At 53.2% G+C, this 26825-nt stretch overlaps 2 protein-coding genes across 2 annotated transcripts in view; one reads left to right on the top strand and one right to left on the bottom strand.

The window, feature by feature from the left end:
• Window positions 1-8563, top strand: part of CUNH18orf63 (chromosome unknown C18orf63 homolog) — an 82993-nt gene extending 74430 nt beyond the window's left edge. The window contains exons 15-16 of the mRNA XM_026496559.2: window positions 6197-6388; window positions 8286-8563. Coding sequence (XP_026352344.1) covers window positions 6197-6388; window positions 8286-8563 — 470 coding nt within the window. The remainder of the gene's footprint in view (window positions 1-6196; window positions 6389-8285) is intronic.
• DIPK1C (divergent protein kinase domain 1C) lies at window positions 1563-25904 on the bottom strand. The gene is made up of 5 exons (XM_044382828.3): window positions 25713-25904; window positions 25220-25483; window positions 16597-17388; window positions 12151-12315; window positions 1563-9535 (listed from the first exon to the last, which is right to left on the bottom strand). The coding sequence occupies exons 1-5, from the start codon at window positions 25902-25904 to the stop codon at window positions 9317-9319; spliced, it is 1632 nt and encodes a 543-aa protein (XP_044238763.2). The 3' UTR covers window positions 1563-9316.
• Window positions 25905-26825: the final 921 nt, after the last annotated feature.

The following is a 26825-nucleotide window of genomic DNA, read 5'->3' as shown; positions in this document are numbered from 1 at the left end:
CCTGATGCTGTAGCCCCTGGCCCTGTGCTTTGTCCCACACCATGAGCTCTGGGGCCTCAGCCCTGTCATAGTGGCCCGATGCCCAGACTCTGGTGCGAAGCAGCCTCCTGTCCCCAGTGTTTCCATACCGGCCAGGGCATCGGGGAGGGGGCAGCTGAGGACGCGGGCAGTGAGAGGGGCTGGGGCAGGTGGGGGTGTAGTAGGAGAGCCCGCAGCCTTCAGAGAGAGTGGGGAGGCACCCAGGACCCCAGCCGCGGTGGGTGGGGACGTTGAACGAACGTCGCTTGACAGGGTCACTACCATTGGCCACGCTGCCTGGTTTCTTCCTGCCAATGGAAACGGGGGAGAACTCATCTTGCACAGTATCCTCAGTCTCTGAGGGGCGCTCTGCAAGGCCTCCCCGCCAGCATGCACAGGGCACTTTCAGAACTATCATTCCTTTGTTGGCTTGTGAGAAGTTGCCCCCATCCGCTCGGGCTCTGGAGGCAGAGCAGCCCGACGGCCCCTGGTGCGGAAGCTGTGGGCCGCTCTGGGCTGCAGCCTATGGCTCAGGTTACGAGCACACTAGCGATCCCTCCCTGCTGCTGTCGGGGTTCGGTGGTATCACACGTGCGGGTGTCAGTGGAACACTAGACCCTGTTAGATCCTGCGGTCGCTCCCGCGCTCTCCTTCCATCCAGGAGCTTGATGCTGGGAGTGAGATGCAGCCCAACAGGGTACAAAGGGCATGATTCTGCAAGTCCTGCCTGCTCCTGGCACGCATGCGTCTGTGAGGGAGGCTTGGCATCCTAGAAGAGGACTGCCTTACCCACCTCTGGAGCACACTCCGTCCCCCTCAACTCCTTGAGCTTTCCCTTGCAGGATGATCGAACACTCATGCTGCTCTTCCCTTTTCCTCTCGTGCGCCGTGTAGATCCACTCCCCCTGGATGCGCTCAGCCCACGGAGCTCAGTCTTCCAGCCCCTCCGGCACCGCCAACAGCTGCTCCTCTCCTGCCTGCCCCGCCGTGAACCCCAGGACCTTCGCCCACTTGTATGGGAGTCCCCAGACACTGCCCCAGCCCTGACCAAACCGGCCACCAAATCCCATCCATTTTCCACTCCTTGTGGCTCAAGCACACGCTCCTTCCTCCACCTGCAAGGCTACCGTGCAGGCCCAGGCCCCCGCGGTCTCATCCTGACTCGGTTCGGCGGGCTTTCACACAGTTGGACCCGGCGGTGACTCCCAGAGTTTCAGCCCTCAGGCCCCCAGCCACACTGTCAGGCCCCCAGGCCCAGGGTCGGCTCCTCCTGCACCCTCATCTTCAAAGACGAAGCACCACGTACCTGTGCAAAGTGGGAACGACAGCTTTGCCACATGTTGCCTTGTTCTGCCTCAGGCCCGAGGAGAGCGGGGAACCCCGGGACAAACTAGAGGCCCACCCCGGTGACCTCGCGAATATCACAGTGAAGCAGGTCAAATGAATTTTGGGGTTTCCCAGTGCATATAAGACTTATGTTAACACCACTCTGCAGTTCAGTAAGTGTGCAACAGCATTTTGTCTAAAAATACAATGTACAAACCTTAATTAAACATATTTTATTGCTAAAAAAGTGCTAAACATCATCTGAGCTTTCAGTAGCTGATAAGCACTGGTCACAGGTCACTGTAACAAATATAATAATTAGAAATTTTGAAATTCTGGGAGAATTACCAAAATGTGATGCAGAGACAGGAAGTGAACAAATGCTGCTGGAAAAATGGTACCAATAGATTTGCTCGCTGCCCTTGTAGAAAACACACCATCCGTGAAGTGCGGTAAGACGAGGTGCGCCCGCACTGAGCTTGGGGTTCTGGAAGGGGCCCTGGGAGAGACCTTTGTGACCTTGTTCTTCCATCTTGCCTGATGCCGAGTGGGGACTATTATCCGGGGTTGGTAGCGTAGGCTCGGGGACTTGCCCTCGCTCACACGCACTGGGCCCGCAGTGGAATCAGACTTCGGCTCAGATCCGTGATCCCAAGCCTGGTGAAGTGAATCACAACCAGGCTGGAGACAAAACTTTGTGGGTGGTGCCACATCCCCACAACGGAAAACTACAGTGCCGTAAAAAGTCACAGCATCCTGACGCGCTGTGACAGGGATGAACCCCGAGGCCGTGACGCTGAGTGAAATAGGCCAGACACAAAAAGAAGCGTGGGATCCCACTTCTGCGAGGTCTCTAGCGTAGGCAGATCTGGGAGACAGGAGGCTGGTCGCCAGAGGCTGGGGGCAGGGGATTGTGTTTGGTGGGTCCAGAGAGTCCGTTTGGGATGCTACCAGAGGTCTGGAGGCGGACAGTGGCGATGGCCATACAACACGGCAAGCTGCATAATGCCACTGAACTGTACACTTAAAATGGTAAATCTCGGATATATTGTACCACAAGGGAAAAAACTTGGATTGCATCGACCTCACTCTTCAAGTACAAGCTCCATTTCTTCTGCTCTTTGCCTCTTTTTTCTCAACCCTTGCTGTAGAAAGAGGGCCTCTAGCTGTAGGTCACTGTCCTGCCCTCCAGCGGGTGAGCTGAAGTCTCCCGAGCCGTGTCGATGGACAGAGCCTGGCCTGCGCGCTCAGGCTCCCAGAAGATGGGGTGCAGGCCTTGGAGACTCGGTTTCAAGGAAGGTGAGGTGGTGGCTGGGTCTCAGCCAGGCCAGCTGGGTCCTCTCCAGACAAGCGACGCTTCCAGAGCACCCAGGGGCTGCCCTGCTCAGAAGCACAGGCCGGAGGGCACGAGAGCCTCCGAGTCGTTCATCATCGCCACTGGAAAACCAGAGCAAAACACCGACATCTTCAGAAACATGAGGGGTGAGATGCGGTCATGCAAGTAAGAAGAGGAGCAGAAGCATGCACGGGAGAACCTTCTCCAGCTCCTGAAAATGGCCACACGGCTTCACTGTGTTTTTAAACGTGACCACGGGAAATATCTGAGAATTCTGCTCGCCCAGACCAGAGATTTCTTTCGGGGTAACTCCAGCTTTGGCAACGAAGGTGGAGTGGGAGAGAGTCAAAGAGCTGGTCCCCAAATCACACACCTCGTGTCCTTGTCATCAGCTTGGGGCATTCTCCTTGGACTCAGACTGAGGGAGCAAGGAGCTGTCAGAGGGGCCACTGCCCAGCTAAATGGGGACAACATGGCACTTTCTGCGAAGCCAGGCAGCTGGAGACTCAGGGCAGCAATGCCAGGGGACCACCAGTCGGGAATTTGTTAACTAGGGGCTCAGAGACTGTGATTGCAGACCTTGGAATGTGCATTTTGAAGAGGTCTCCAGAGGATTCTGAAGCAGGTGTTTGGACAACTCAGGGAAAACACTGTTGCAGGGTTCTCGGTATCAAGCAATCCTGTTCAGACAGAGCTACGCTGACGCCAGGGCTGCAACATCACCCCTGCGGCTCTTGCTGTTGTTACTAAGACCCTGCTCTGGGTGGACCCAAGCGTTCTTCCCAACTCCCCATAGTAGTTACAGCCCAGGCTGCTTGTGTAGAAGTCCTTATCATAATCATAAACTAAGTCGTGAACAGCTCAACTTCTCGGTGTGTTTTCTACAGACCAGGCACATTGTTCTTGACATAAGAGACAGGGTTCCCTCAGCTGTAGACTGAAACGATGAGAGAGAAAATGCCTTTGGGGAGTTACAAATAAGTCAAGGGTGCCTTCGATGCCTGTCATGGAATGCCTCCCTGAGCTCTGTTCTGGTCCGCCCCATACAGGGCCACGTCCCTCGGACCTGGCCAGCCCCCCTTCTGCTCTGTCCTTAGTCTTAGGGAGCTCCCTTCAGCAGCATGGGCCATGTGGGGCTGATTTAAATGGCTAATGTGGATTAAAAATCATGCATTTCAGAGGGAAACTTTTGATCTGTGCATTAACCCCTGCCAAGTTCCAGACTCTTTTAGCGTATTTATCTCATTCGTTCCCTGGAGAACATTGGTATTCCATTTCGCAAGAGAGAAGATGGAGGCAGCCGGTAATTGGCTCCCAAAGTTATACAACTAGCCAGCACGAGAAGCAGAACCTTAACCCAAGGTCTGGCTCCAGGCTCAAGAGGCTTCCATGAGCACAACTGACTTCAACTCAAAAGCCTGTCCATTTGCTTGTCCTGACACATAGCAAAAAAAGGAAGCAGGGCTAGAGAAAAAATAATTTAAGGTGGCTCTGAGGGAATTCACTCCTCTTGTGAAAACCGACCCAGATCATCAGCTGCTTTGGAACAACATAAAGGGGAAGACGGGGTGTTTCTCACGGTGCTTTTCTCCAGAAAGTTCTTGAGATGTGTTTTGTTTCATTGTTACCCAGAACTGTAATGACCAAACACCTCGCACTTGCCAATGCGGTTGTAATTTCCAGTGTTTCTTTTCACAATTGACTCCGTAAATGCTACAATTGTGATCTTTTCATGTTAATCAACTTTAAAAATCAGAACTGCTCGTTTGTGCAGAGTTGCTTGATAGCTACGGCAGCATGTTGCCCCTCTCCTGTTTCTATTACGGGAAAAAAGAGGACGTCGAAATCAGGGTGGGGCCCTGAGCCCCGGTACCCCAGTGTGGTTTTTAAACACACAGCCAAGGGCTGGCTCCTCCCTGGTCCCTGCGTGCAGCCCTGGCTGAAATGCCTTTTTGAAGCATTAACAAGCTCAGGGGGTTGAGAGCAAATAAACCCTCTGGGAGAAGGAGTGTATACACATGGCATCCTTTGCAGGGTCAGAGCCTCCCAACACGTGGTGGCCAGGTGCTAGCTGGGTGTCATGTGCTGTCTTCTTGGGGGGCCAAGCAGGTGAGGGGGAGCCGTGCTGCATGCAAACCCTCCCATCGTGCTCAGATGGGCCGGGAGCAGCTAGCTCTTTTCTTCATGGCCGTTGATCATTGAGTTGCTGCTGCCCCTGTGCCCAGGGTTAAGTGGGAGCAGCGCCCTTGGCAGCCGTGGCTCTGCTCCGCTCATGGCCTGGAGGGCTCCTGGCAGGCACACCTGCACTGCTGAGAACAGCTTTCAGGCAGGAGCGAGAGCTGGGAGGCCGTCCCGTTCCGCTCGGGCTGCTGTAACTAAATGCCACAGATGGGGTGTCTTCTGAACAACACACATCTGTTTCTCATGGTTCTGGGGGCTCAATGTCCAAAACCAAGGTGCCAGCCAGTTCGGTTCCTGGTGGGAGCTTTGTTCATGGTTCTCAGACAGCTGCCTTCTCATTGCGTCCTCATAGGGCCAATCGAGGAGACACAGGGCAGACAGGAAGGGGGAGGACGGGAAGGGGAGGGGACCGAGATGGGGAGGGGAGGGCCGGGAGCCTGGCCCTCGGGTATCTCTTCTTATAAGGCCACTAATCCCATGACTCGAGCTCCACCCTCATGACCTAATCATCTCCCAAAGGCCCTGCCTGCTAGCACCAGCACCACGGGGAATTCGGTTTCAGCACAGGAATTCTGGGTGGGGCACAAACAGTCTGCCGCACAAGCTCTCTACCAGCCTCCAGCCGGGGCATGTGTACCAGCGTCTGCTGACGTCCTTTATGGAAGGCCATACGCCCGCACCCACCTGAGGTTCTGGTTCCCCTGGACGTGAGGGGGGCCCAGGCCCCCTTGGCCAAGAAGCCCTGGGTTAGGATCCACCCTGTGTGACCAGGACCCAGGGACTGTCCTCACAGCTCACAGATCATTAGACAAAGAGGGAGAGGAGCCTTTGCTGAGGAAGGAGACAGGGAAAAGTGGGGAGAGAAACGGCAGACATTATATCCCTCCCCCAAAGCCAGCCTTGTGGCTTCGAGTGGCTGAAAATAACTAGGGGTGACAGAGCTCTTGAGGCATGCCCACACACCCACACAGGGCCTCATTCGGTCCTCAGCAACCCCCCCAGACGAGGGATTCCAACCTTTAATACATTCACAGATCGGGAAATTGAGGCAGAGAGAGTGAACTAACCTACCCGATGTCACACACTGATAAATGGTGTTACTCAGAGAGAACTTCAGATGGTCTGATCCCAGAGTTCATGCCGAGTGAACACAGGGGACGCTGGTGGACCCAGGGCACCTCGAGAGGAAGACCAGCATGTTCCACAGCTCCGAGACGTACCCTAAAGACAGGAAGCAAAGCTCCTGGAACTTCTGACCAGGTCAGGGGCCCCATCAAGAAACAGAGTGGGGACCCCAGCAAACGCATCTGCTCTACGCTTCACATCTTCCTGTAGGATTTCTCATGAAGCTCGGCTTCAGTGCTCTGCAGCAGAATGAGGTGCACTCCCCTGGAAAAACACACCGGGAGGGTCAGGACCAACATCAGGACCAAGACTACGGCACAAGCTCCAGAGTCCGAAAGCTGGGTCAGCTTATAAGTGCTGCCATCAGATTGGCATCTGTCTCCCCACTGCAGTGCCCGGACGGTAAGAGGGACGGCCCCTTTATATGGTCCTCAGCTTCCAAAAATTCCAGCCGAACTCCCCCACCCCCAGCTGCTCAAAGAACAGCTTCCAAATCAAAGTTTCATCCTGGGCATTCATCCTGGGCGGCCGGGCAGGCTGCTGTTGAGCATGGTGCCGGGGCAGACTTGGGGGACTTCTCGGAGGTGGCACATCTGTGAAGTGCTTGCTACTCCCTCCCTGTGAGAAGATGAGAACTGGCATGGTTTAGAAATGTTTGTAGCCACGTGACATTAGGGGCCATCCAACCCCTTCCTGACCAGTCTTTTCATGTGGTCAGCAGCCCCTACAATTTAATTTCTGGGCAGTTACAATATGTCTCAGCTGTAACCCAACAGGCATACAATCTGGAGTCATTTCATCAAAAGAAATTTTAAGCATATTTTATCAAGAAACATGGTGAAAACAGATTCATAATGTGGGACTGGAGATGGATGGAGCACCACTTGCATTAATTTGGGTAAAACTGAAAAAGGAGGAGCCCGCCCCTGCTGGGCTCCCTGCTCTGAGGACACAGCCCGGGAGAGTTCTCTCCACTCTGCGTGTCACTAAACAGAACACAGAATCATTGATGTAGGCCTTTCCCCTGCAAGTAGGGCAGTTGCTCAATCAGATCAGCAAGAGACAATCTCACTTGTCACATTAAAAATATTAAATGCGGACACAGCCGTGTTTGTTGATTGTATTATATGAAAGCATGGTTTTGCAAGGGTTTGAGATTGTTCAAAAAGAAAAAGAAAACCCACCACAGATAGTTTAGGAGTGACTGCTGTTTCACGGAATTCTCCAGGTGGATGGGAAAGGGGAGCTCGTGTGTGCGTGTGCGTATGTGTGACAGAGAGACACGGGTGGTCAAATACAGGGGAAAGGGATAAAACTGCTCCTTTTCAGCAACAAGAAAACCATTGTGTTGGGTAATTACATGTTGCATAGTCTCCATGATAAACAAAAACATTTGCTTCCATTTTGGTCTAAATGAAAAGGAACATTTTCCCTTTCCTGACCCAGCTTTGCTGCCCGGTCAGCTGGCTCAGAGCCAATGCTACTGAAGGGCTGCAATCCCAGGGTCAGCCCACAGGAGACCCGCTTGCTGTCCCACTGCAGAAGCCAACTGTCGTAGGGACACAGACGGAGAGCCCCTGCCCCTCGCTTGCTCGCTCACCCTTCGTTTCACATCCCGTTTCATGCAAACCTCGCTCCAGACAGAAGCTGACCAGCAGGTTCGCAGGGTTCACAGGGACCCTCCCCACTGCAGAAAACCACTGCACAGAGCACAGCCCTGGACACACAGGGGTCTCCACCCAGTAGACAGGAGCCAGTTCTCTTCTTGTAGAATCTACTAGTCCAAGGGCTGTGCATCAAACTAGTTTTAATATACCTTCTGCCACAAAAGTGGTTGTCACAGCTTTTTCTTCCCGCCAAAGACCAAATGCAGAGCAAGTCATTCATACACACGATTAGAGTGCCGGTGGTGACAGGTGAGGGTGGGACTGCAGGTGGCCATGGGCACTCAAACAGGAGTGCTCGGGAGTCACAGAACTCAGAGGGGGTGGGGCCTTCGGTTTTCTCTCCCTCGCAGACGGTCCAAGTGAGCCCAGGCGAGGGCTCGGGGCAGGGCCTGGAGAAATGCATCCAGATGAACATAGGTACGGGATTCCCCTTTGTCTCCACGGGAAGGGGCTGGGCGAGGACAAGAGAAATCACTTGGAATTTGTCAATCTGTGATTTTTTTTAACTTCAGATCACTTTGTCTTCTTTGATTTGTAAGCCATCAACAACTTCCTTCTCCTCTCCTAGCGTCTTTCTTAATTTACTTTTAGGGAGACCAGCCAGTCACTTGTGGTGCACCTGCTGCCCCCAGGTGCGCAGTACAACCGAGTTCCCTCCCAGTGGCGCCTGGCTGGCTCCCCGTGGCTTCATCCGTCTGCCCGGGGACAGACCGCAAGGAGGCTTCCTCGATTCTCGGCCCCTGCAGGAGAGCTTTACCAGGACTCCGCTGTCGGCATCGCCAGCCCGGCGTGGCGCCTAGGACTTGGTATTCATTTCATAGACAGGAAGGTGCTGGCCTTTGACCCCGCCCGAAGTCGATGCCTGACCTCGGCACTCGAGCTATTTCAGATTCTCTGGGGCAAGCGGTAAAGCGCTCCCTAAAACACAATCCATAAAATCAATGCGCTCCTCCAGACGAAAACTGCTATATGCTGTCCTTACACAGCCTCTCATTACAAGTGATGTGTCCTAAAGATGGAACTTTTGTTTTTTATTATGTATAATTTCAAATTGCAGCCAGGCAAGCTGACCCAGAAGGCAAGCTGGGGAAACCGCCTTCCCCTACCCCAGAGCCTCCCACACTCACCTGCTCACACTCCCGTCGGCATGCACACGCTGGTACAACTCACACTCGTGCACACTCATGCACACGCACTCGTGCCAGTGCACCTATGCAAACACCTGCACTTGCTCATGTGCACACACTCACGTGCATGTTTTGGAAGGCGGGAATGATGGCAGGGAGGCCAGCTGCAACGCTCCCGCTCTGGCCATGGAGCCCAGCACGTTCCTCAGAGTAACGGCACACAGGGTCTGTGCCGTTTCCTGACTGAAAGGCTCCAGAAGTGAACCACTCTGCGCCCTCCTCCCTCGTGTCATCTTTATAGGGGTGACGGGTCGAGGCCAGGGTGGCAGCCCCAAACAAGAGTGAATGAGGCCAGGAGAAGAGAGAAGAAGTGCCTGTCATGGCCGCCGGTGTGGAGTCCGCAGAGCATCAACCTCTGGCTCCACAGGAGAGCACAGGGACACGGGGACACCGGCGGGGGCTGTCGTTTGCCTAGAGGAATGTCTCCTCCTTGCAACTGTGAACTGGAGGGAATCCGCCCGAGGCCACAGTAGCCACTACTTCTCCGCCTCCTGCAGTTCTCTCTGCGTGGCTCGAAGGAGGCGCCGAAGCTTCCAGAACACATCGGAGGCTGCTCTCGGGGGGCTGCGTGCGGTGCGCCGGGGGTCGGCGCATTCCTGCACCGCCTCCCGCAACTGTTGCTGCAGCGGGAAGGATAGGCCTGAGCTCCCGAGACCCGAGGAGAACCAGTGGCGGAATATCTTGTCACAGATGACCTGAGGGACAGCAGACAGCGCGGTTAGTGCAGGGCGGCAACCCCCCACACCCCTGTGCCTTCGGGGAGGCCTCTTCCCACAGGGATGGTCTCATCCCTAAGGGGCCTTCCCGTGCAGAACCCGAGCCGCTCAGCACCAGGAATCAAGCCCCACGTCCAGCCCCGGAGCAGACGGGGAGGCCTGGGTCACTGAATACACTTCTGAAGAGAGAGGGGAGCAGGAGTGCACGGCAGCACGTGCCGCGTAAGGAGCGGCCCCTCGGCTGGGTCACCACGTCACTGAGGACTTGCTCGGCCATAAGTGGGTCACCGGAACGTGCGATGACCACCTGACAGGGTTGTTCCAAGGGTCTGGTGACGTGTGGGGAGAAGTTGTCAGCAAACACGATCGCATGTTGAGATGCGTGGAGAAAAGACTGTCCTGGAAGGGACTTTGAACCCGTTTATTTCAGGAGCTGAAGTGAAAAATTAAGCCACCATCTCACAGCCTAGAATTCTAAGAGGGTGTGAAACTCCCCCGAATCCGCAGGTCTCCTTAAATCCTCCACTTAAATGCACGGCCCTTTTCCCACAGCTTTCACAGGTCCCTCCTGCTGGGAGCGACTGCCATGCAGGACTAATTAATGTGCTTTCCTTTTCTGAGTCACACTGTCTCGGATTCACTGAACAGAGGCCTCAGTGTTGTGAAGCCACTTTCCATAGAAGACAAGCAACCGACTTCTGTTTCCCACTCCCTGCAATGGCGACGATTCTTTTTAAAAACAAATTACCTTAGTTCTGTTTTGAATTGATAATCCACGTGCAAAAATGTTAAATGTCCCCAAGGACAGACCATATGTAAGTCCTGGGTCTCCAAGCTGCTCCTGACCATCAGACACTCTGCTCCTGGCTCTGGGAGGTGACCCCTTCCTTGAATATCCTTCTAGACAGAGTACGTGCACACAAGCCCGTACATGCTGCTTCTTTCCTTCCACTTTGCACAAAAGGCAGTTTATTACACACTGGTCTACAGCTTCCACTCTCACTTAACCAAATACCAGGGGGAGCCTTCCATGTTGATTCTTACAAGGATCTTCTGTTTGCTTTCGTGACTGCACCTCAAATGTGTGGATAGATCATAAATTTTTTAACTATTCCCTGTTGGTGGAAGTTGAGGCTGTTTACTAACTTTTGCTATAATGAACAATGCTGCAATATATCTCTTTCATGTATGCCATTTTCACTTTGCATATGTGACTAAATTTCTAGAAATGAAATTTCTGGGCCTAGAGGTATGTGCATTTCTTGTTTTGGTAGATGTTGCCCAGTCGACCCTGTGAAAGTTGTCCTGAGATACACTCCCACAGCAAGGTATGGCGAGAACACTCACCTCCCCCACTGCCTACCGAACGTGCGTTATCTTTCACTTTTGCCAACTGATGGGTGAAAATGGTTTGATTTGAATTGTTCTTAGCATTCAGGGTGAAAGTTATTTGTGCTTTCTTTCCAGTGAATGGTCAAGTTGATGTCCTTTGCTCACACTTCCATAAGATAGTTGGCCTTTTTCATATTAATTCGCAGGCACTTTTTATATTGTCAGGACATCCCCTTGCTTTGGTTGGCTTCCAGGAGAGTGGATTCTAAGAGGGAGGTTTGTAGGCAGGGATTTATTGAGGTGCGTTCCTGGGGACCACACCTCCACGGATCTGAGGGAGAAGGAAATCCTCCAGTGCTCCTTACTGAGGCTGGAGACGGGGCTTTGTGTATGCCCCTGCTCCCACTGCCCAGTCCCTGGACGCTGGTCCTGGCACATGGAGTAGCCATGGCACAGAAACTCCGGTGGGGAAGGACAGTGCTGGGGGACACTCTCTGAGCCTCGACAGCAGCGGGTGCATGAGGACCCCTCTGTCCCCTGCTCTCCTGACCTGTACCAGCAATTGCAAGCATTTTGCCCATTTTCTCATTTAACTTTTAAATTTTGCTCGTATTTACGGGGGGGGGATTTTCTTTTGTTTTGTTTCCACTATATGGATATTTTCAAGATAGTGAAATTGGTCACGTGTTCTTCCTGTGGCCTTTGAGCTGCGTTCCATACTCAGAAAGGCCTTCCTTACTCTCGGGTAATATTTTAAATTCTCCCAGTTTTTCTCTGGTACATTTAGCATCCTATTTTTTGTGAGTAAATACTTGAGCCCTCTGGAAGTTAGTTTAGGCAGGAGTGAAATTGGAGCTACCGGGCTGACCGGCACCATTCCTGCATAACCCAGCTAACTTCTGCTGGCCCGAGAGCTACCTGTCGTTATGTCCGTCTCTGAAATTTAAAAAAATTCTGTTCTTTTGCTCTGTCAATTGGGGCAGGGATATTTTTTTTTGAGTAGAATTTTAAGTTAGAAAAGGAATACGTTAGGAGACGGGGAGCCCAGCAATGGGGTCGGCTGGCTGCTGCATGCAGGAGACCCCCATGGGGTCATTTGGCCGACAACCCCGTGGGGCAGACGACACTGCCTCCTACTGTCCCTGTACCCGCTGAGCACATGGAGCCCAGGTGGCATGGAAGGGGTGACCTGGGCCCCAGGAGCGGAGTGCCGCGCGCTCCCGGAGAACGCGATGTCCCCAGCCCAGCGGGGCGGCCCCTACCTGCAGGTTGCTGTTGACTCGTTCTGCTCCACACTTGTTGATGCGCAAATCACACTTTGAAAAACAGTCAAAGAAATTGCAGTCTTCATCTCCCGTGCAGTTCTGCTCGAGAATTTCCCTCATTTTAGGTTCAAAAAAGGCCATGTCCACGTCGATGGCCACCACCTGTAACCAACACAGCACATGGCCGTCACAGGGCGCTGAGGCTCAACGCTGCGGGAGCCGGGGCGCCTCCGTTCCCTGTGGGCAGCGCAGGCACCTGCAGGGTGTGGGGTCACAGAGCTCTGCCTGCCAGAAACAGGAGCCCATCCGTGCTGGGGGCACGTGCTTTATTCACACAAGCACCCGGCACTGACCATATTGCAAGGCTTTTGCCGCAATAAGGACTTTTGCTGTCACTGGGGAAAGCCTAGGATTTGGAACCATAACTAGAAGTATCGCTTTTCAACTTTCAACACTTTTTCAGCTCTGAAAGTAGGATCTCTGAGGGGCACCTGGCTGGCTCAGTCAGTTAAGGGTCTGATGCTTGGTCAGGTGGTGATCTCAGGGTCCTGGGATCGAGCCCCGGGTTGGCTCCACACTCAGTGCAGAGTCTGCTTGAGGATTCTCTCTCCCTCTGACCCTCACCCCATGCTCACTTGCTCTCTCTCTCAAATGAATCTTTAAAAAAACAAAAAGTAGAATATCTGAAATGTCTTAAAAATAAATTAATTCCCCCTCCATTGCTGTATCACTTTGGCCTCCAACCTTCAAGGGTCAGCATTATAAAAGCTGTGAGACCCAGGTAGTTTATCCCCATGAATATCAACAATGAAGAAACCGACCTCCTGGGGCAGGTCTGTGGGTGTGACAGTGAAAGTGGGTGGGCAGGACCTACGCTGTCTCCTTGTGCCCGAGAGGTGACCTGAGTCCACTGGTTTCCTACGGACTACTGGACGGAAACGTGGCTGCGAAAGGCAGCGTCAGACCTCTTGCATTAGGGCTGATGCATATGGACCCTGATCCAACAGCATCAAATACTAACTGTCGCTGTCAGCGTGAGCCCAGAATTGACCCCCTGGAATTTCAAGATTTATCTTCTTGGCTTCAAACCAACTAGGCTTCCAAACCAGAAAAAAAGAAAAATATCTACATTATGCAGATTTCCCTCCACCACCTGAATTTTAAAAACAAGAAAAGATGATTTCAAACGATAAAACCTGGAGTCTGCCCAAATCAAGCAGTTCATAGCTTCGAGGTATTAAAAAGCTTTTGGAACACTTGATGAATTTGATGGAGTCTGGGGCGTCTCACAAGCCTTCACAGGCCATTCTCTGAACGTGAGCCCTTCCTTCTGCCTTTGGTAACATCTCCACAAGGCCTCCTTGGCTGGGGTCCATTTCCTCCGCAACTCGGCAGTGTTAGAAGCTATAGTCCCCGCTTTGGGTTTTTGCTGTTCACTGAGGAGTGATGCCAGAGGCAGTAAACTTCCTTGGGGGATGATTCAGTAAAACAGAAGAGGAAAAATAGTTTCTTTCAAAATATATGAAGAATAATGAACATAAAGAACAGGGAACTTTTCCCTACTTAAGAGCTTTGCCTAATTACTAATTCAGGCACAGCAAACAGAAATTACAATTTAAATCAATTTTTCATCTCTCATTATTTAGCCAAAAGAAATAACTAATTTTGCTATTTAGCCTTAGCTAATACACTAAAAATATATTAGGCTGTGCTCATGAATCTATCGTCTTTATAATTTATTATCAGGACTATAGAGCCTCCCTCCTTTCTATACTTTCTGGCAATTTCCGCAACCTCCCCTGGGCCCCTACATACACTTTCAGCTCCTTGTGACTTCTCACTCCCATTCCTGATTATTCCCTTCTCATCTCCCAGAGAGAGCCAGATTTATTTTTTTTTTATTTTTAGCGTATAGTGCAGAATGGATTACAACTATTGTAAGCATAACTCCAAGCACCTAAAATAAGAACAGTAACCAAGCTAACAGAAAGACCTGCATATGGTTTCTTTAATCATATCAGGAGAATCCTAACACTCTTCCTGCATGAAATGACATAACTCACATCTTCATCAGACTTCATCCCGGCATCAGACTAGAAAGGGTTGATGAGAATTGTTTCATTCCCCACTGAGAAGTGTGGCTCTCACGTAGGACACATGTCTGTTTGAAAGGAGCTCTTGCTGGCCATGATTTGGGGGCTCGAAGCAATGGTGTTTCTCAGTTGTTCCTTTGCAAGCGCTGGATAAATTCTCAGGGCCTGTAATTGGGGTCCCGGAGCGAGGGAATGACTGCAAGTCGCCGCGTCCCACCCCCAGAGTGTCGGACCCAGCAGGTCTTGGGGGGAGGCAGAAAATCTGCATTTCTAACAAGTTCTCTGGCGATGCTGACACTGCTGGGTTTCATTTAAAGTTGTGAAATCATAGGTGAAGTTAACAAACTCAGCGTCTGTAAGGTCAATAATGCCAGGGTTAGCCAGGGGGACCCTCGAGAAGAGGAGAAGAGCTCAGGCAGAGGCAAGGGCCTGTGTGCCCCAGCACAGTCCACAGGGCACACAGGCTGGGGCTAGGTCAAAAAGTGCAGCTATTATTTCATTGAACAGCTATTCCGTGCCTATCATGCACGAGACACTAGAAGGCACAACCCTAGTGCTGTGCACGAGCCAGCAACATGCCATGTTGCCCTTTTCCCGGGGAAGACCAGTCAGCCTCCTTCCTACAGCCTTTCCTGGGAACCCAGCCCAGTCAGCTTCGCAGTTCCCTCCACCGTTACTGCCCCTGTGGAGTTCCACTCGCTGACACTCCGTAGTACTTGCTGGATAAAGACACGGGTGTCAGATGAGCACTGGCCCCATGACTGCCAAAGCCAGTGGTGTGAGCGGACGCGCCACACCTCCTTTCCCAGGGCCTTGGGGTGCCCAAGTTCCCAGGACTTTTCTGAGAAAGAGAATGATGGTCCTTCACGTCCATTACATAAACTTTCTGCTCATGAATTAGGGAAGCTTGGCCAGGATTTCACCTCCAAAAAATATGCTGGCAGAGTCCTGGAGTGCCCCTCCCCTTCACAGCTTGGACCATGTCTAGAGATCTTGTGGAGCTCAGGATACTGCAGATGGAGCTGAACTCCTCCAGAGCTCACCACCCAGAGCGCAGACCCTCCAGGAACTTCCCAGAGCCTTCCGGAACCTCTCAACTCTTTACCTTCCACACTTGGAGCCACCCCCGGCTGATCAATCCCTCTGGGGCAGCCAGGGACAAGGAAGGCATTAGGACAAAGCAATTTGGGCAAGTTGCCACAATGCTCTTCACGGTAACAAAGGCTTGATTGGAGAAGGGGTTGATACAGGGGTCAAGTTTCGTTTTCTAGATTTCAGGCTGTTTTAAAAAGGCATTCCTATGCTACCTGCCATGAAAGCCCTTGGCTGGCAGAAGAGAACCCTCTTTTTGTTCCTTTATGTTTTTAACTGGGTTGAAGAGCACTGTTCTGCCATGAGCCAGCACCCTCAATGACCAGCCCTTTGGGGTGGCTGCAGTCAAGTCGGCCTCACTGGCCAGCACTCGCAGTTACGAGCTAACTTGTTGCAGCTTGGGAAGGAAGGACCAGGACACAGCCCCCGCCCCAATGCCCACCCCACACCCACATCTACTTGTTCTTAGGCGGTCCCAGCCCTTGTCCCAGCACAGGGGAAGGACACCTGTGTTAGGGCACCCGGGTCACCACAGCATTAATCTGATGCTCGGGTTTCGCCCAGCTGGGGGGAAGCGGGAGGGGGTCATCTTATAATAAAATACTGAAATCCCTCCTGCTGCTTTTCTGGCACGTTTAAGTCCTTGTACAGCTGCACTGCCCAGAGCGGGAGATGGACTCCACCACCCTCTACAGAACAGCACAGAAACAGACACTTGCACGTGGGCAGCTCTGTCCCCTGGGAGAAGGCCCTAGAACTCCAGCCGTCCCTCTGGATGTCTCACCCGTGGAAGGGAACTAACTAGAACCTCTCCAGGAGGAAAGTGTCGGGAAAAGCCTGACACTGTCACAGAGCACGGGCAGTATGCAAACGGCAACCTCCAGCTAGCTGTGGTACCAGAGCCCCCAAAGGCCAGCTTTCTGTGTCATCCTCCATGGCTCCTCATCTCCTAAAGATGGTTTTCTGCACGCAGCAGGAGTTTGCTTTCAAATTAGGTCTAAGAAGCTGCTTTGGAGAAACCAGAAGCACCGTCAGGGAGGACAAACTTTCATTTTCATTCCCAATCCTGGGGAGGTGCAGGGTGCATGTGTTCCCCAAATTCTCTCATTCACACCCCAAAGGAGGTGCGCTGGCAGGTCTGGCTCGTCCAGGCTGGAAGCCTGCATAAGGTGGCAGTGCCCCCCGCCCAGATTTCAGAAACCCTCTCCTAGATTCTCTGCCCCCCACAGGACACACACCCCCTCCCCATACCACTCACCGTGAAGTCACTCCTGATGGCAAAGTTTTCGGGCTTGACGTCGCAGAGGTGGAGGCGGTGAGAGAAGTCGTCCTCGAAGTGGCTCACCATGTCCAGGAAGCTGAGCGCCATGTCGCTGACGGCCTTGGCCTGGCCCCGGCTGCCCCGGGGCGCCCCTGCAGCCCCATCAAGGGGGAAGAGGGCCCTATGGCGGGGGCTGCCAGCGGCCAGGTACTCCACCGCGTAGAAGTGGCCGCAGGAGCCCAGCACAGGCAGGGCGTGCCGGCTCAGGTCCTGCAGCAGGCTGAAGAGGACGAACTCCTCCTGCTGCAGCAGGGACCACAGGCTGGCCAGCTGCCCCCGCCAGCGAGGTCCGCGCCTGCCCGGCCACAGCGGCCCCAGGCTGCCGCCGGACAGCTCCAGGCCCAGGGCGTTCTTGACCTCGCCGGCCACCAGCAGGAGCAGCTCTGCCTCGGGGACGCCCTGGCCGCCCTCGTCGGCTGCGTCCTCCAGCAGGCTGAGTGGCTGGAAGCTGGAGAAGGCCTCCTCCTTGGACTTGAGGATGATGGGCCGGCCGCGCCAGTCGGCCTGCAGCACCTTCTTGCCCCTCTCGTAGTAGAGACAGCGCTGGTACAGCAGCTTCCCCGCCACACACAGGTCCTCACACAGGTCTCCCACCAGCACCCCGCCCTTGTACTCCCGGCACTGGAAGGAAGGGGACAATGGGTCACCAGGCGGGAGGGGCCGAGCCAACCCTGGCCCGGGGCAGGAAAGGGGCCAGGTTGCTTCCTGTGCGCAGGATGCTTTAATCAGCTGTTGAGAGAAACCTCACGAACGTGAATCACGCAGGCTATTTGCGCCAGTGGGTAACTCAGTGAGAGACTTAGAGGAGTGTCTCAAATTTATGACATTCAGCCAGCTCAGGTCTTCAGAATCATGACTCTGGAGGGGAGATGCAGAATCTCCCCGCCCCCGTCCCACCACGTGATGCTGGGAAAAGCCTTTCACCAGCTGGTGACACTTCCCTCAGCTGTCAGAGACAGGGCTGGCCAGCTCGCATGCTGGCCACACGTGCAGGTTGCCCTGGGGAGCTCTGAACGCCACCATCCCAGAATGGCTAAGTCAGATCTCGGAAGGGGGCTCCCCAGCGAGCCCCCCTGGTTCCAGGCCAGCCACAGTAAGCACCCTTCTAGCAGGCCTGATCCCTCAGCCTGCTGTTTCTGACACCAAGTGGTGCGGCCTATAAGGCCAGCAGGTCTGGGAGGATGCCAGGGGCTCAGGGGAGCGCCCTGTATAGGAAACAGGAGTCAGAAGAGGCCTCGTGGCTGGTTGTGTCAGCAGGACTGGAGAGAGGCACCAGGGACAACTTCAAAACACAGGAGCCGTTCCAGAAGCATAGGGCGTCTGGTTCCTGGCGGTGGCCACGAGGGTCCAGGAGCCCTCGGATGGATGTTTCTCCTAACACTTCAGTGGCTCTTAGGATGGGTTCCCCAGGAGGGGACCAGTGATCTCCCCCCACCACATCACAAACATCCCTAAGAAGATAGTCCAGCCAGGCCCTGGCTGGTGGTCCTGCTGGGACGCGGTTGAAGAGGGAGGACAGAACTTGCACAGAATAAAGTAATATGGAGGGCTGTTACTCTGTTCTTTCGTTTTAATCTTTCAAGAAACCTAACCCCCTAGACCCGTCTTTATCAGGAACTACCACCAGCTGTTCCCCCACAGATGCGTCTTTCTTCCATGTGCGTAGGTGCAGACCTCTCTTCCTAGAAGTTCTGCCCAGGAGACTGGGGTGGGGAGGGTTGTTCTCATCCGGTGGTAGACAAGGGTAGGACCGCCGTGTTGTTTGCTTCAGTCTAGCTCGTGCAGTACAACATGCTTTGAGTGACCCGCACAGTGCAGACAATACAGGACAGGGCCGAGGGTCACAAAGCTGGGACCCCGGCCTGGCTGGGCCGTGACATCCTGAGCAGACTACCCCACCGCTGTGAGCCTCAGATTCCTTCCCTGCATCACCTGTCTGCCTCCCTTGCTCGTTTTTCCGACAGGCTGAGTGAGAAAGTGTGTGGAAACCATTAACCTATTGAAGTGCAAGGCATCACGATGGCCCTCCAATAACGGCCAGGTGTGTAATTACACGTTCTTCAGAGACTCTGGTCGTTTCATGCTGGTCGGCTGTGTATTATAAGCAGCTCAAAGTCAGACAATGTCCTTCCCATGCCTGGATATAGCAACAATTCCAAAATCCCAAAAGCTCTGAAAACTACGACTGTTTCGTGACTCAGTGGGCCTCACATGGTACCAGAACCCAACTGAAGAGCTGTGAGGCTCTTCATAGTCTAAATGTACTCGACTTGGTGTGAATTTCTGTACATTGTGCTGCAGAATTATTTCTTGGTTTGATTACTCGTTCTGCTTCATATGCAAAATATAAGGTATATGATCTGTATTATTTTTCTAATGTCCAAAAAAGTATGACTTCAAAAGCATGCCTGGCCCCAAAGTGCTAAAGGATTGTGGACCTTTATAAATACTCTAGCGTAATTGTTCAAAGCACACATTACCAGAAAGCTTATTAAAAAGAAATAGTCCCAGTTCTTAAAACAAGTGTCTGGATTTTCGGGATCATTTCAGGCAGTACCTGGACGAGAGCCCAAAAGACCCCAGCCGCGCCATCTGACCTGATCCTGGGGCTTTCTGCTGAAGGAGGCTCCTGGGAGCATTTCTCCTTCGTGGGCTTTCGATCTTAGTATATCACGTTGGGTGGTGAGTGTGTCACACTCGTCAAGCACAAGGATGCCAATGACAGAGACATGTGCGTGGTCATGAACCCGACCCCAGAGCTTGGGAGTGCCAAGCTGACACCTGTGATGACACTGTGTTAACGAACACACTTGATGCTGTTTTCGTCTTGCAGTTTAACGTAACACATGCTGGTAAAATACCATCCTCTTAATTCCACAGCTTGGGGTCAAGAAATGGGTGTTGAAAGGATTGGGACCCTTTGAGTCACTCACGCTCTGTTTAGAATCGCTTCCACATCGCCCCCTGTAAGACACAGATCCCCGAGACCTGGCGGGAGAGCCTCAGAAGGGAGGTGTTTTGGACAACCAGGAGCAAAAATGTACGAGTGACAGAAATAACGTGGGCCATTCATTTTACTTGTTGCTGGCTTTTTCCCTATGCTCACTGGTATTTACAGAGTTTCACATTTCTTTAGTAAACCTGATCAGAAAATTATTTTTTTTAAATTTCCTTATAAAGCCCCCAAATTCCCTTAAGTATGATACCCAAAATTATGTGCTTCAATTCCATAAACATTTTTGGAGTGTTGTCACATTTAGAATTTAATCAAAAGTGCTTTTGTATGAAGTACAGAACAGGAAAAGAAAAGCAGGGGACAGAACCAGTCTGGTGGGAGGGGGTGAATCCTGAGCTGAGAGCTTCAGAATCCGGAGAAGCCGGGGAGAAGGGAGGAGGCGGAGGGAGTCAGTCCGCTGTACTGTGAGTGGCAAGTGTGGAGGGCGTCACCTACGATGGCCCAGGGCCTTTACTTTCATCCCGAGCTGCGGCCGAAACTGCCACTGGCCAGGAGAGACTCCTGTGGGCCAAGGAGACCGCTCCACTCCTCTGGGCCTGGGAACGGCCACGGGCCAGGCCTTGCTGCTTCAGCCACACCTGGACACCTTTAAATCCACACTGCCACTCTCCCGACTTCCCCTGGCTGTACGTGAGCTGAGCCACTACCCAACTAGAGGAGGTCACGTCACAGAGGCAGCTGTGACGAGAGAGAGTATGATCCGTCCAGGATAGATACGAAGCCAGGCGGGGCCCTGGGGCAGCCTGGGTTTGCCTCCTAGCTCTGCCCCCTACGAGCTGGTGGCTTGTTTCCAGGTCTGTAGCCTGGGGTGCTGATACAGTGTTACGGGAGACCCGTGAAGGTCAACCAAAGTCGCAGGGCAGAGGTGGTCTCAGTGAATGCTACTTCTCTCCCACCCTCTCCAGCCCTGGTCATCGGAAGGCTGGGGGAGGCTTCCTCGTGGAGAGACGCACCTGAGCTTAATTTTGGAAGCCTAACTGCAGCGTGCCTAGCAGATAGGGAGAGTTCCGCTGCCGGAGATAACCTGTGCAAAGAGCCTGAGGTGCAAAGTAGCGTGGTGGGTTCACAGAGCCAGATACGGCTCCGGAGCGTGGGAAGCAAAGTTAGCCCAAGCACCTCTATGTGACGGACTGGGCTGTCTTGTGAAAAAATGCCATGTCTCTGCCAGACAAAAATGCCTCTACCCTGCAAGGGCCAGATCAGCCTTCCCAGGGGCATGGGTTGGGGGACAGCCTGGCTGCCCCTGGGAATCGTCATCTCTGTCCTCTGCCCCCAGCTCCCAATCCACCAGACCCACTTGAGCCATCATCTCTCCCACTGGCTCCCCACAGCACAGTGTTTTCTACAAAACTATCCTGCATTGGTGAACTCAAGTTCGAATCGAATTACAATCTATACAATTTTGCCCCTGCAGATTTCGACGGCAATTCCAAACAGGAGTTGTAAGACATTTGAACAACGGTATAATCATCGAATTGGGCATAGAGCCTATGAGTTTCAGAGGGGAGCATTATTTGGGGCTGTTTTTCTGAAGTTTACCACATTGGCGCAGAAGTGTGACTCCTGCAGGGCTGACAGCTTCTGGGGCTGCTGTGTCGAGCATCAGAGAGGCCAGGAAGTGGAGCGAGGTGCCCAGGACCCCAGAGGGCCTCAGCTACCACAGGGGAGGTCTTAGTTTATGACCTAACTTCCAGTACCCCCGTCACGGCGTTCGTCATAGGGGATGGTTGACACTAGAGCCGGGTGTGCACAGTGTGGTTATTACAAAGCGGCTCTTTGTCATCATCCTTTAGGATGGTGTGCTTGTGGCATTTCGGCTCCTACTCTCTAACAGAGACTGTAAAATCCAAGCACCGTGGCTACTAGCGCTGGGGGGATCTGCAGGACCTTTGGCATGTCTGTGTCTCCTAAAACCGGAGAGGAATTAACAGAGCATTTAAGCACCAGAAACTTCAAGGACAAATTACAGGTTTACGAGCTAATTAAAAATTGCCATCACGCGAGAGGCAATAGTGAAATTATTTTATGAGCAGCATGTCCTACGGAAGTAGCTATGTTTTAACTCAATAGAAGTGGTTTGTTCACTTGAGCTCAGTGTTTAAAGTCACTTTACTCTGAGAACGAGGGGGTGTTGCCAGCATGAAGACGGGTACGCTTCTGTGCCCAAATGTGCGCACATACAAAATGCACAGGTATCACATTTTAAAATAAACTGAAAAAAAGAACAAGTTAACAAAGTCACCTTGTCATTGATGGGCATTTTTTAATTACTTAAACTCACAGTGGATTTGTGTTTCTAGACTATGTGCGCACATACAGACGCTCGCTCCCAGAATTCTCAGTTCTGGTAGGGATGTCTTAGCGGCCGTTGCTTAGACTCTCTCCAGCTCCTATCGTGGTTCTCAGGCAAAAACAAAACCTGTCCGCTCGAGTCTGTTAAACTGCTGATGGGGTCTCAGAGGTCATGCCTACGGCTGGGTTTTCTTTTGTGTATTTGTTTTCGTTTTTAAGGAGCATGAAGTCTCTACGTGGCTAGTAACAGAGCACAAGACAGAACTCCTTCCCTGAGCAGTAAGCTGTGCATTGGAGAATCTCAGAGCATTTAGCCTGCCCACTGTGCAACCCCTCTTGACCCCTGGATGGCTTAGAAGATACACATTACAAACATGGCCAGAGCACTCTGGAAAATAGAGACATTCCCTGCTATAAAATCTTTCTGGATGCCGTAGTCCCACTGGGGCCATGGTTCTACCACAGCAAAGAAAGGTAAGCCTGCCCTATGAAAAAGCAATCTCTACTGTAGGCAGCCAAATTAAATCACATCAAGACCAAGAGAGCCAAAAGGGAGCTAAGCCTTCTGAATAACAGAGCCTGTGGGAATATTTTTGAAATGCCTTGAAAATGATACGCAATGGAAGGATGAAGAATGCCCAGTGGTTACTCAGGTTTTCGTTATTGGGGAAGCCACCTATTGTCACAGAGCCTCTACTATCACGCTGCACAGCGTCCCATACTGTCTCCACGATGCACCAACTGTGTGAATCAGGATAAGTGACCTTATGTCTCTGGGGCTCAGTTTTGCCATCTGTGAAGTGGGGAGAATATAAGCACAACCTTCGAAGAGATTATCGAAGTGATGAAATGAACTAATGCGTAGAAAGCCACTTAGCCCAGGGCCTGCCCAGAGCAAGCACAGCGCGCACCCGCAGCACACCTCTCTCTGCCCGCGGCACGGGGCGCCAGGCTTGGTGACGCTCACCAGCCTGGGATAGCCCAGGACCCAGCTCACCAGAAAAGAAGGGCTCTAGAAAGCTCACAGAGAAGTTGAAGAGGGCTTGCAGATGTCTTGATTATGAGATGTGCTGAAAAGCCACGGCACAGAGGAGCACAGCAGCCTGACTCAAAAACTCCAAAGCTAGAGGACTCCAGGGCTCGACTCCTTGGAACAATTCCAATTGGCTCTTCCAACTCTCCCCTCTTCCAGGGCCATGAAGTGCGCTGAGCTCCCTGGGCAGGAGGGGTGCCGCCTGGGGGTGCCAGCAGGCCGGCTCCCAGCTCCTGAAGCTCTGTACCTTTGTCTGCAGACAGCCCTGCAGGCCAGCAATGGCACCTGCCACACTGGCGGCCTGGGACACCAGAAGGAGTTCATGACTCCCCCCGGCTCTGCCAGGGAGGGAGAGGGCTCCCTCTGGCTCAGCTGTAGTACACTCCTTCTGTGCTGGGTATTCAGAGGGAAAGCTAATGAGGGTCTGGAGAGCAGTCAGAAAAATAACAGCCAGTTTTCTTATTAAAGACAAAAGCCAGGCAGAATGAATTGAAAGTGCTTGGGAGCCTAGAGACAGAGGGTCGATTCAGCTTGAGTCCTGGGCGGCCACAATGAAAGACTCCGCGTGGCAGCCAGGGCCCAGCAGAGTCTGAGTTGTGGAGACTGCCGTGCTGTCCGTGCCGTTCTGACCCTGTGTCCTGGGCACAGTGATCCACGCTGCTGGGTGGGGCTAACACCCACAAATCCAGGTCGGAGAAGGTGGAAGGGAACAGGAACGAGGCAAGGAGAGAGGGAGGGAAAGCCAAGCCCTGAGCACGGGTGAGAAATAAGGGCCTCGAACAGGGTGCCACATGATGCTCCCCAAAAAATCAGTTCGCTGAGACAATGTTGGATGAACTTCAGGAAGACAGAGAGAGGCAGCATTTCAAATTGTTCTTTTGGCAGTAGGCAAGACTGAGAGCCTTCAGAAGCAGAGCCCATGTCTTCAGCTTCATGTCAGACTAAAAACAACCCCAGCTGGCTGCCGTTAGATATATTGGTAGAGTCTCTAACCAGAATCGGTTTTAATTTATTAGCTGGAATGCTGGGAAAGTTATGATTAGCAATTACCTAAATTATATTAGGCCATATAATTTCCATTAATCCTTTTCCCACTTAACCAAAGATAAATAAATGAAAATAGCAGTTTTTATTTTAAGGTAAAAGATTATTATATTATTTTTGTAAACAGGTATTCCATCCTGGAAAAAAAAAAACTTTTTGTTCATTAAAATTAGTCAGGGGCGCCTGGGTGGCACAGCGGTTAAGCGTCTGCCTTCAGCTCAGGGCGTGATCCCGGCGTTATGGGATCGAGCCCCACATCAGGCTCCTCCGCTATGAGCCTGCTTCTTCCTCTCCCACTCCCCCTGCTTGTGTTCCCTCTCTCGCTGGCTGTCTCTATCTCTGTCGAATAAATAAATAAAATCTTTAAAAAAAAAAAGTATAAAATTAGTCAATCATTCCCCCAAAAACAGAGGTGAAAAAAGCCTTGTAAAAGGAATTTTTATGAGTTACTGAGAAAGTTGATGAGTTGTTGAAAGTTAAAGAAAACTTGATAGAACTTCAGTGGAACAGTCCGTAGATGATTGAGAGATAGGATGGAGGGAATCAGTGATGAGGGTCTCACTTGCATTATGAACAATTCATGATGACACGTCAGGCTCAATTAGGGAATACGATTTGAGTTTCATTCATTTCTTTAATTTTTCCAATCTCACTTGATTTTTTTTAACTTTTAGACTATGAAATTTTGAAAACCCACAATCTCAAAAAACCCACCCATATGTAAGCAATTGGACTGTAAACTTCCCATGCGTTTTTTGAAGATTTCTTAGAAAACAGATCATCTTTCACAGCAAATGCTTATATAGACAGCCGCTGTTTTAGGAAGTGCATAGTCGCGTAAGAAACCAAAGGGGCAGTCTTTGCCCGCTGTCTTCACCTTTTCGCCTTTCCTTTCCGGGATTCCCACCTTTTTCCAAGTCTTCCTAACGCCCATAATCTTCCGGACCAAACAGAGACGATTGGAATGAATGGATGAGCATCTGGGGCCCAGTGCACACAGCAGCCTGCCCAGCCCAGCTAGGACCACTCAGGCCCACGCCTGTTAGGAGACCGCTGTCTTGAGCCCAGGACGGGGTGTGCGGGGATCCGCTCCCCTGAGCTCACTCTGCCTGGGGTCCCACAAACCGCGCCCGGGAGAGCCGCGTCTTTGGGGCACAGGGAGACAGGGGCCCTACCAGCCGTCCGCGTTGGGCTCGGCGAGATGCCCCCAGGTTGGAATCGTAGAACAGCCGCTGAACGAGAGCACCGGAGAAGTAGAGGCGTGGTCCCCGCCGGTCCCGAGCCCCGCCACCGGCCCTCGCCCTCGCCAGCGCCCCGAGCCCGGCCGCACCACTCGGGACGCGGGCACCGAGGGGCTGCCGGGAGACTCGGAACAGACCTGCAAACTTTCCGAGCACGGGCTCAGGGGCGGCAGGAGAGCAGTTGGGCAGGACCACTATCTTGGGACAAAGGACCAATTTTGGCGAAAGGGGAGAGACGCCTCCGCACGCCCACAGACTCCCGGGCAGAGACGGGTCGTATGCACCGGACATTCCACGCACCGTGTCGGGACCCCCCCCCGGGTGCCACGACCGCGCCCGACTCCCCCGCTCCCGGGGTCCTCGGACGGTGTCCCACCCCAGGCCCCGCGGGGAGCGCGGCGCGGGGCAGTGCGGCGGCGGGACCTACCAGCGCGGCCAGGATGCGCCGGCTCTTCTCATCTGTGCAGCGCTCGGAGAGGACGGCCGGGTGCGCGCGGAGCAGCAGCGCGGCCGCCAGCACCCAGCCCGCGGTCCACGCCGCGCAGGCCAGCAGCGCGCCCCGCCCGCACCAACCGCACCGCCCGCGCCGCCAGCACCGCCGGGGCCGGCTCCGCGCCATGACCCGCCGTCCGCGCCCCGACCCGCCGCCCGCGCCCCGCGCTCTCCCGGCGGCTCCGCGGCTCGGCGCGGCTCAGCGGGGGAGGGGGCGCGGGGGAGAGGCCGCTCTAGGGGAGGGGGAGGCCCTGCGGCCCGACTGCCCGCGCCCGGCCCGTTCTGGGGGTGGGGTAGGGTGGAGTGGCCGCTGGCCACATCCTGCGCGCCCGCCGGGGCACGGGGGAAAAGGGTGTCCGCTCGCCGCTCCCGGGGACCGCTCAATGCTCGCCCTCTCCACCCGCCGCACCCCGCTACCTTTTCCACTTTTTTTTTTTTTTTTTGCACCTTTTCCCCCAAGAAGACCAGTTCCCCCTCTTAAACAGAATCCGCAGAACCTTCATGGATTCAAACTCCCCCCATTCAGACTCCTGGTTCCTCTGTTAACACCTCTTTAATTCAGAAGAGATCTCCCCCCTTCTCTGGGCGGCCGCTCAGTGCCTGGCACTCTCTTTCTACACCGCCCCCCCCCAGGCAAATCCCTGGTTGCTCTCTGCTGCTGTCGATCCCCCGCACCGCGCATTTACCCCCTCTGCTAAATTCCTCTCTCCCCTGAAACCAACTTGAGTTTCCTCCGTGCCCTCCCGGGGGTGAGACCACTGAGCGTGCGCCGAGCCAGGGGTCGGGACCCTCGGGATGTCTTGGCCACCCCAGCCCACCTCCCCAGGCAGCATGCTACATCGCTCCGCTGTGGCCGAGGATGCCAAGAAACGCCAGGGCGTCCTTTCCAGGGACAGAGAGTGCCCCACTCTTTAAACGTTTCCGCTTACCCCTGGCTAGGAGAAAGCAAGCTTCACTAAATGTGTCTAACTCTATATTTATGTATATTTGTAACATCGTCTGGGGGAGCATGCTTCCATGTTCAAATCCCAGTCGTTACATAAAATAG

The sequence above is a fragment of the Ursus arctos genome, unplaced genomic scaffold (genome assembly GCF_023065955.2).
Source record: "Ursus arctos isolate Adak ecotype North America unplaced genomic scaffold, UrsArc2.0 scaffold_17, whole genome shotgun sequence".
In the NCBI taxonomy this organism is placed as follows: Eukaryota; Metazoa; Chordata; class Mammalia; order Carnivora; family Ursidae; genus Ursus; species Ursus arctos.
Note: the sequence above shows the minus strand (reverse complement) of the source record. Positions and strands in the feature narration are given on the sequence as shown.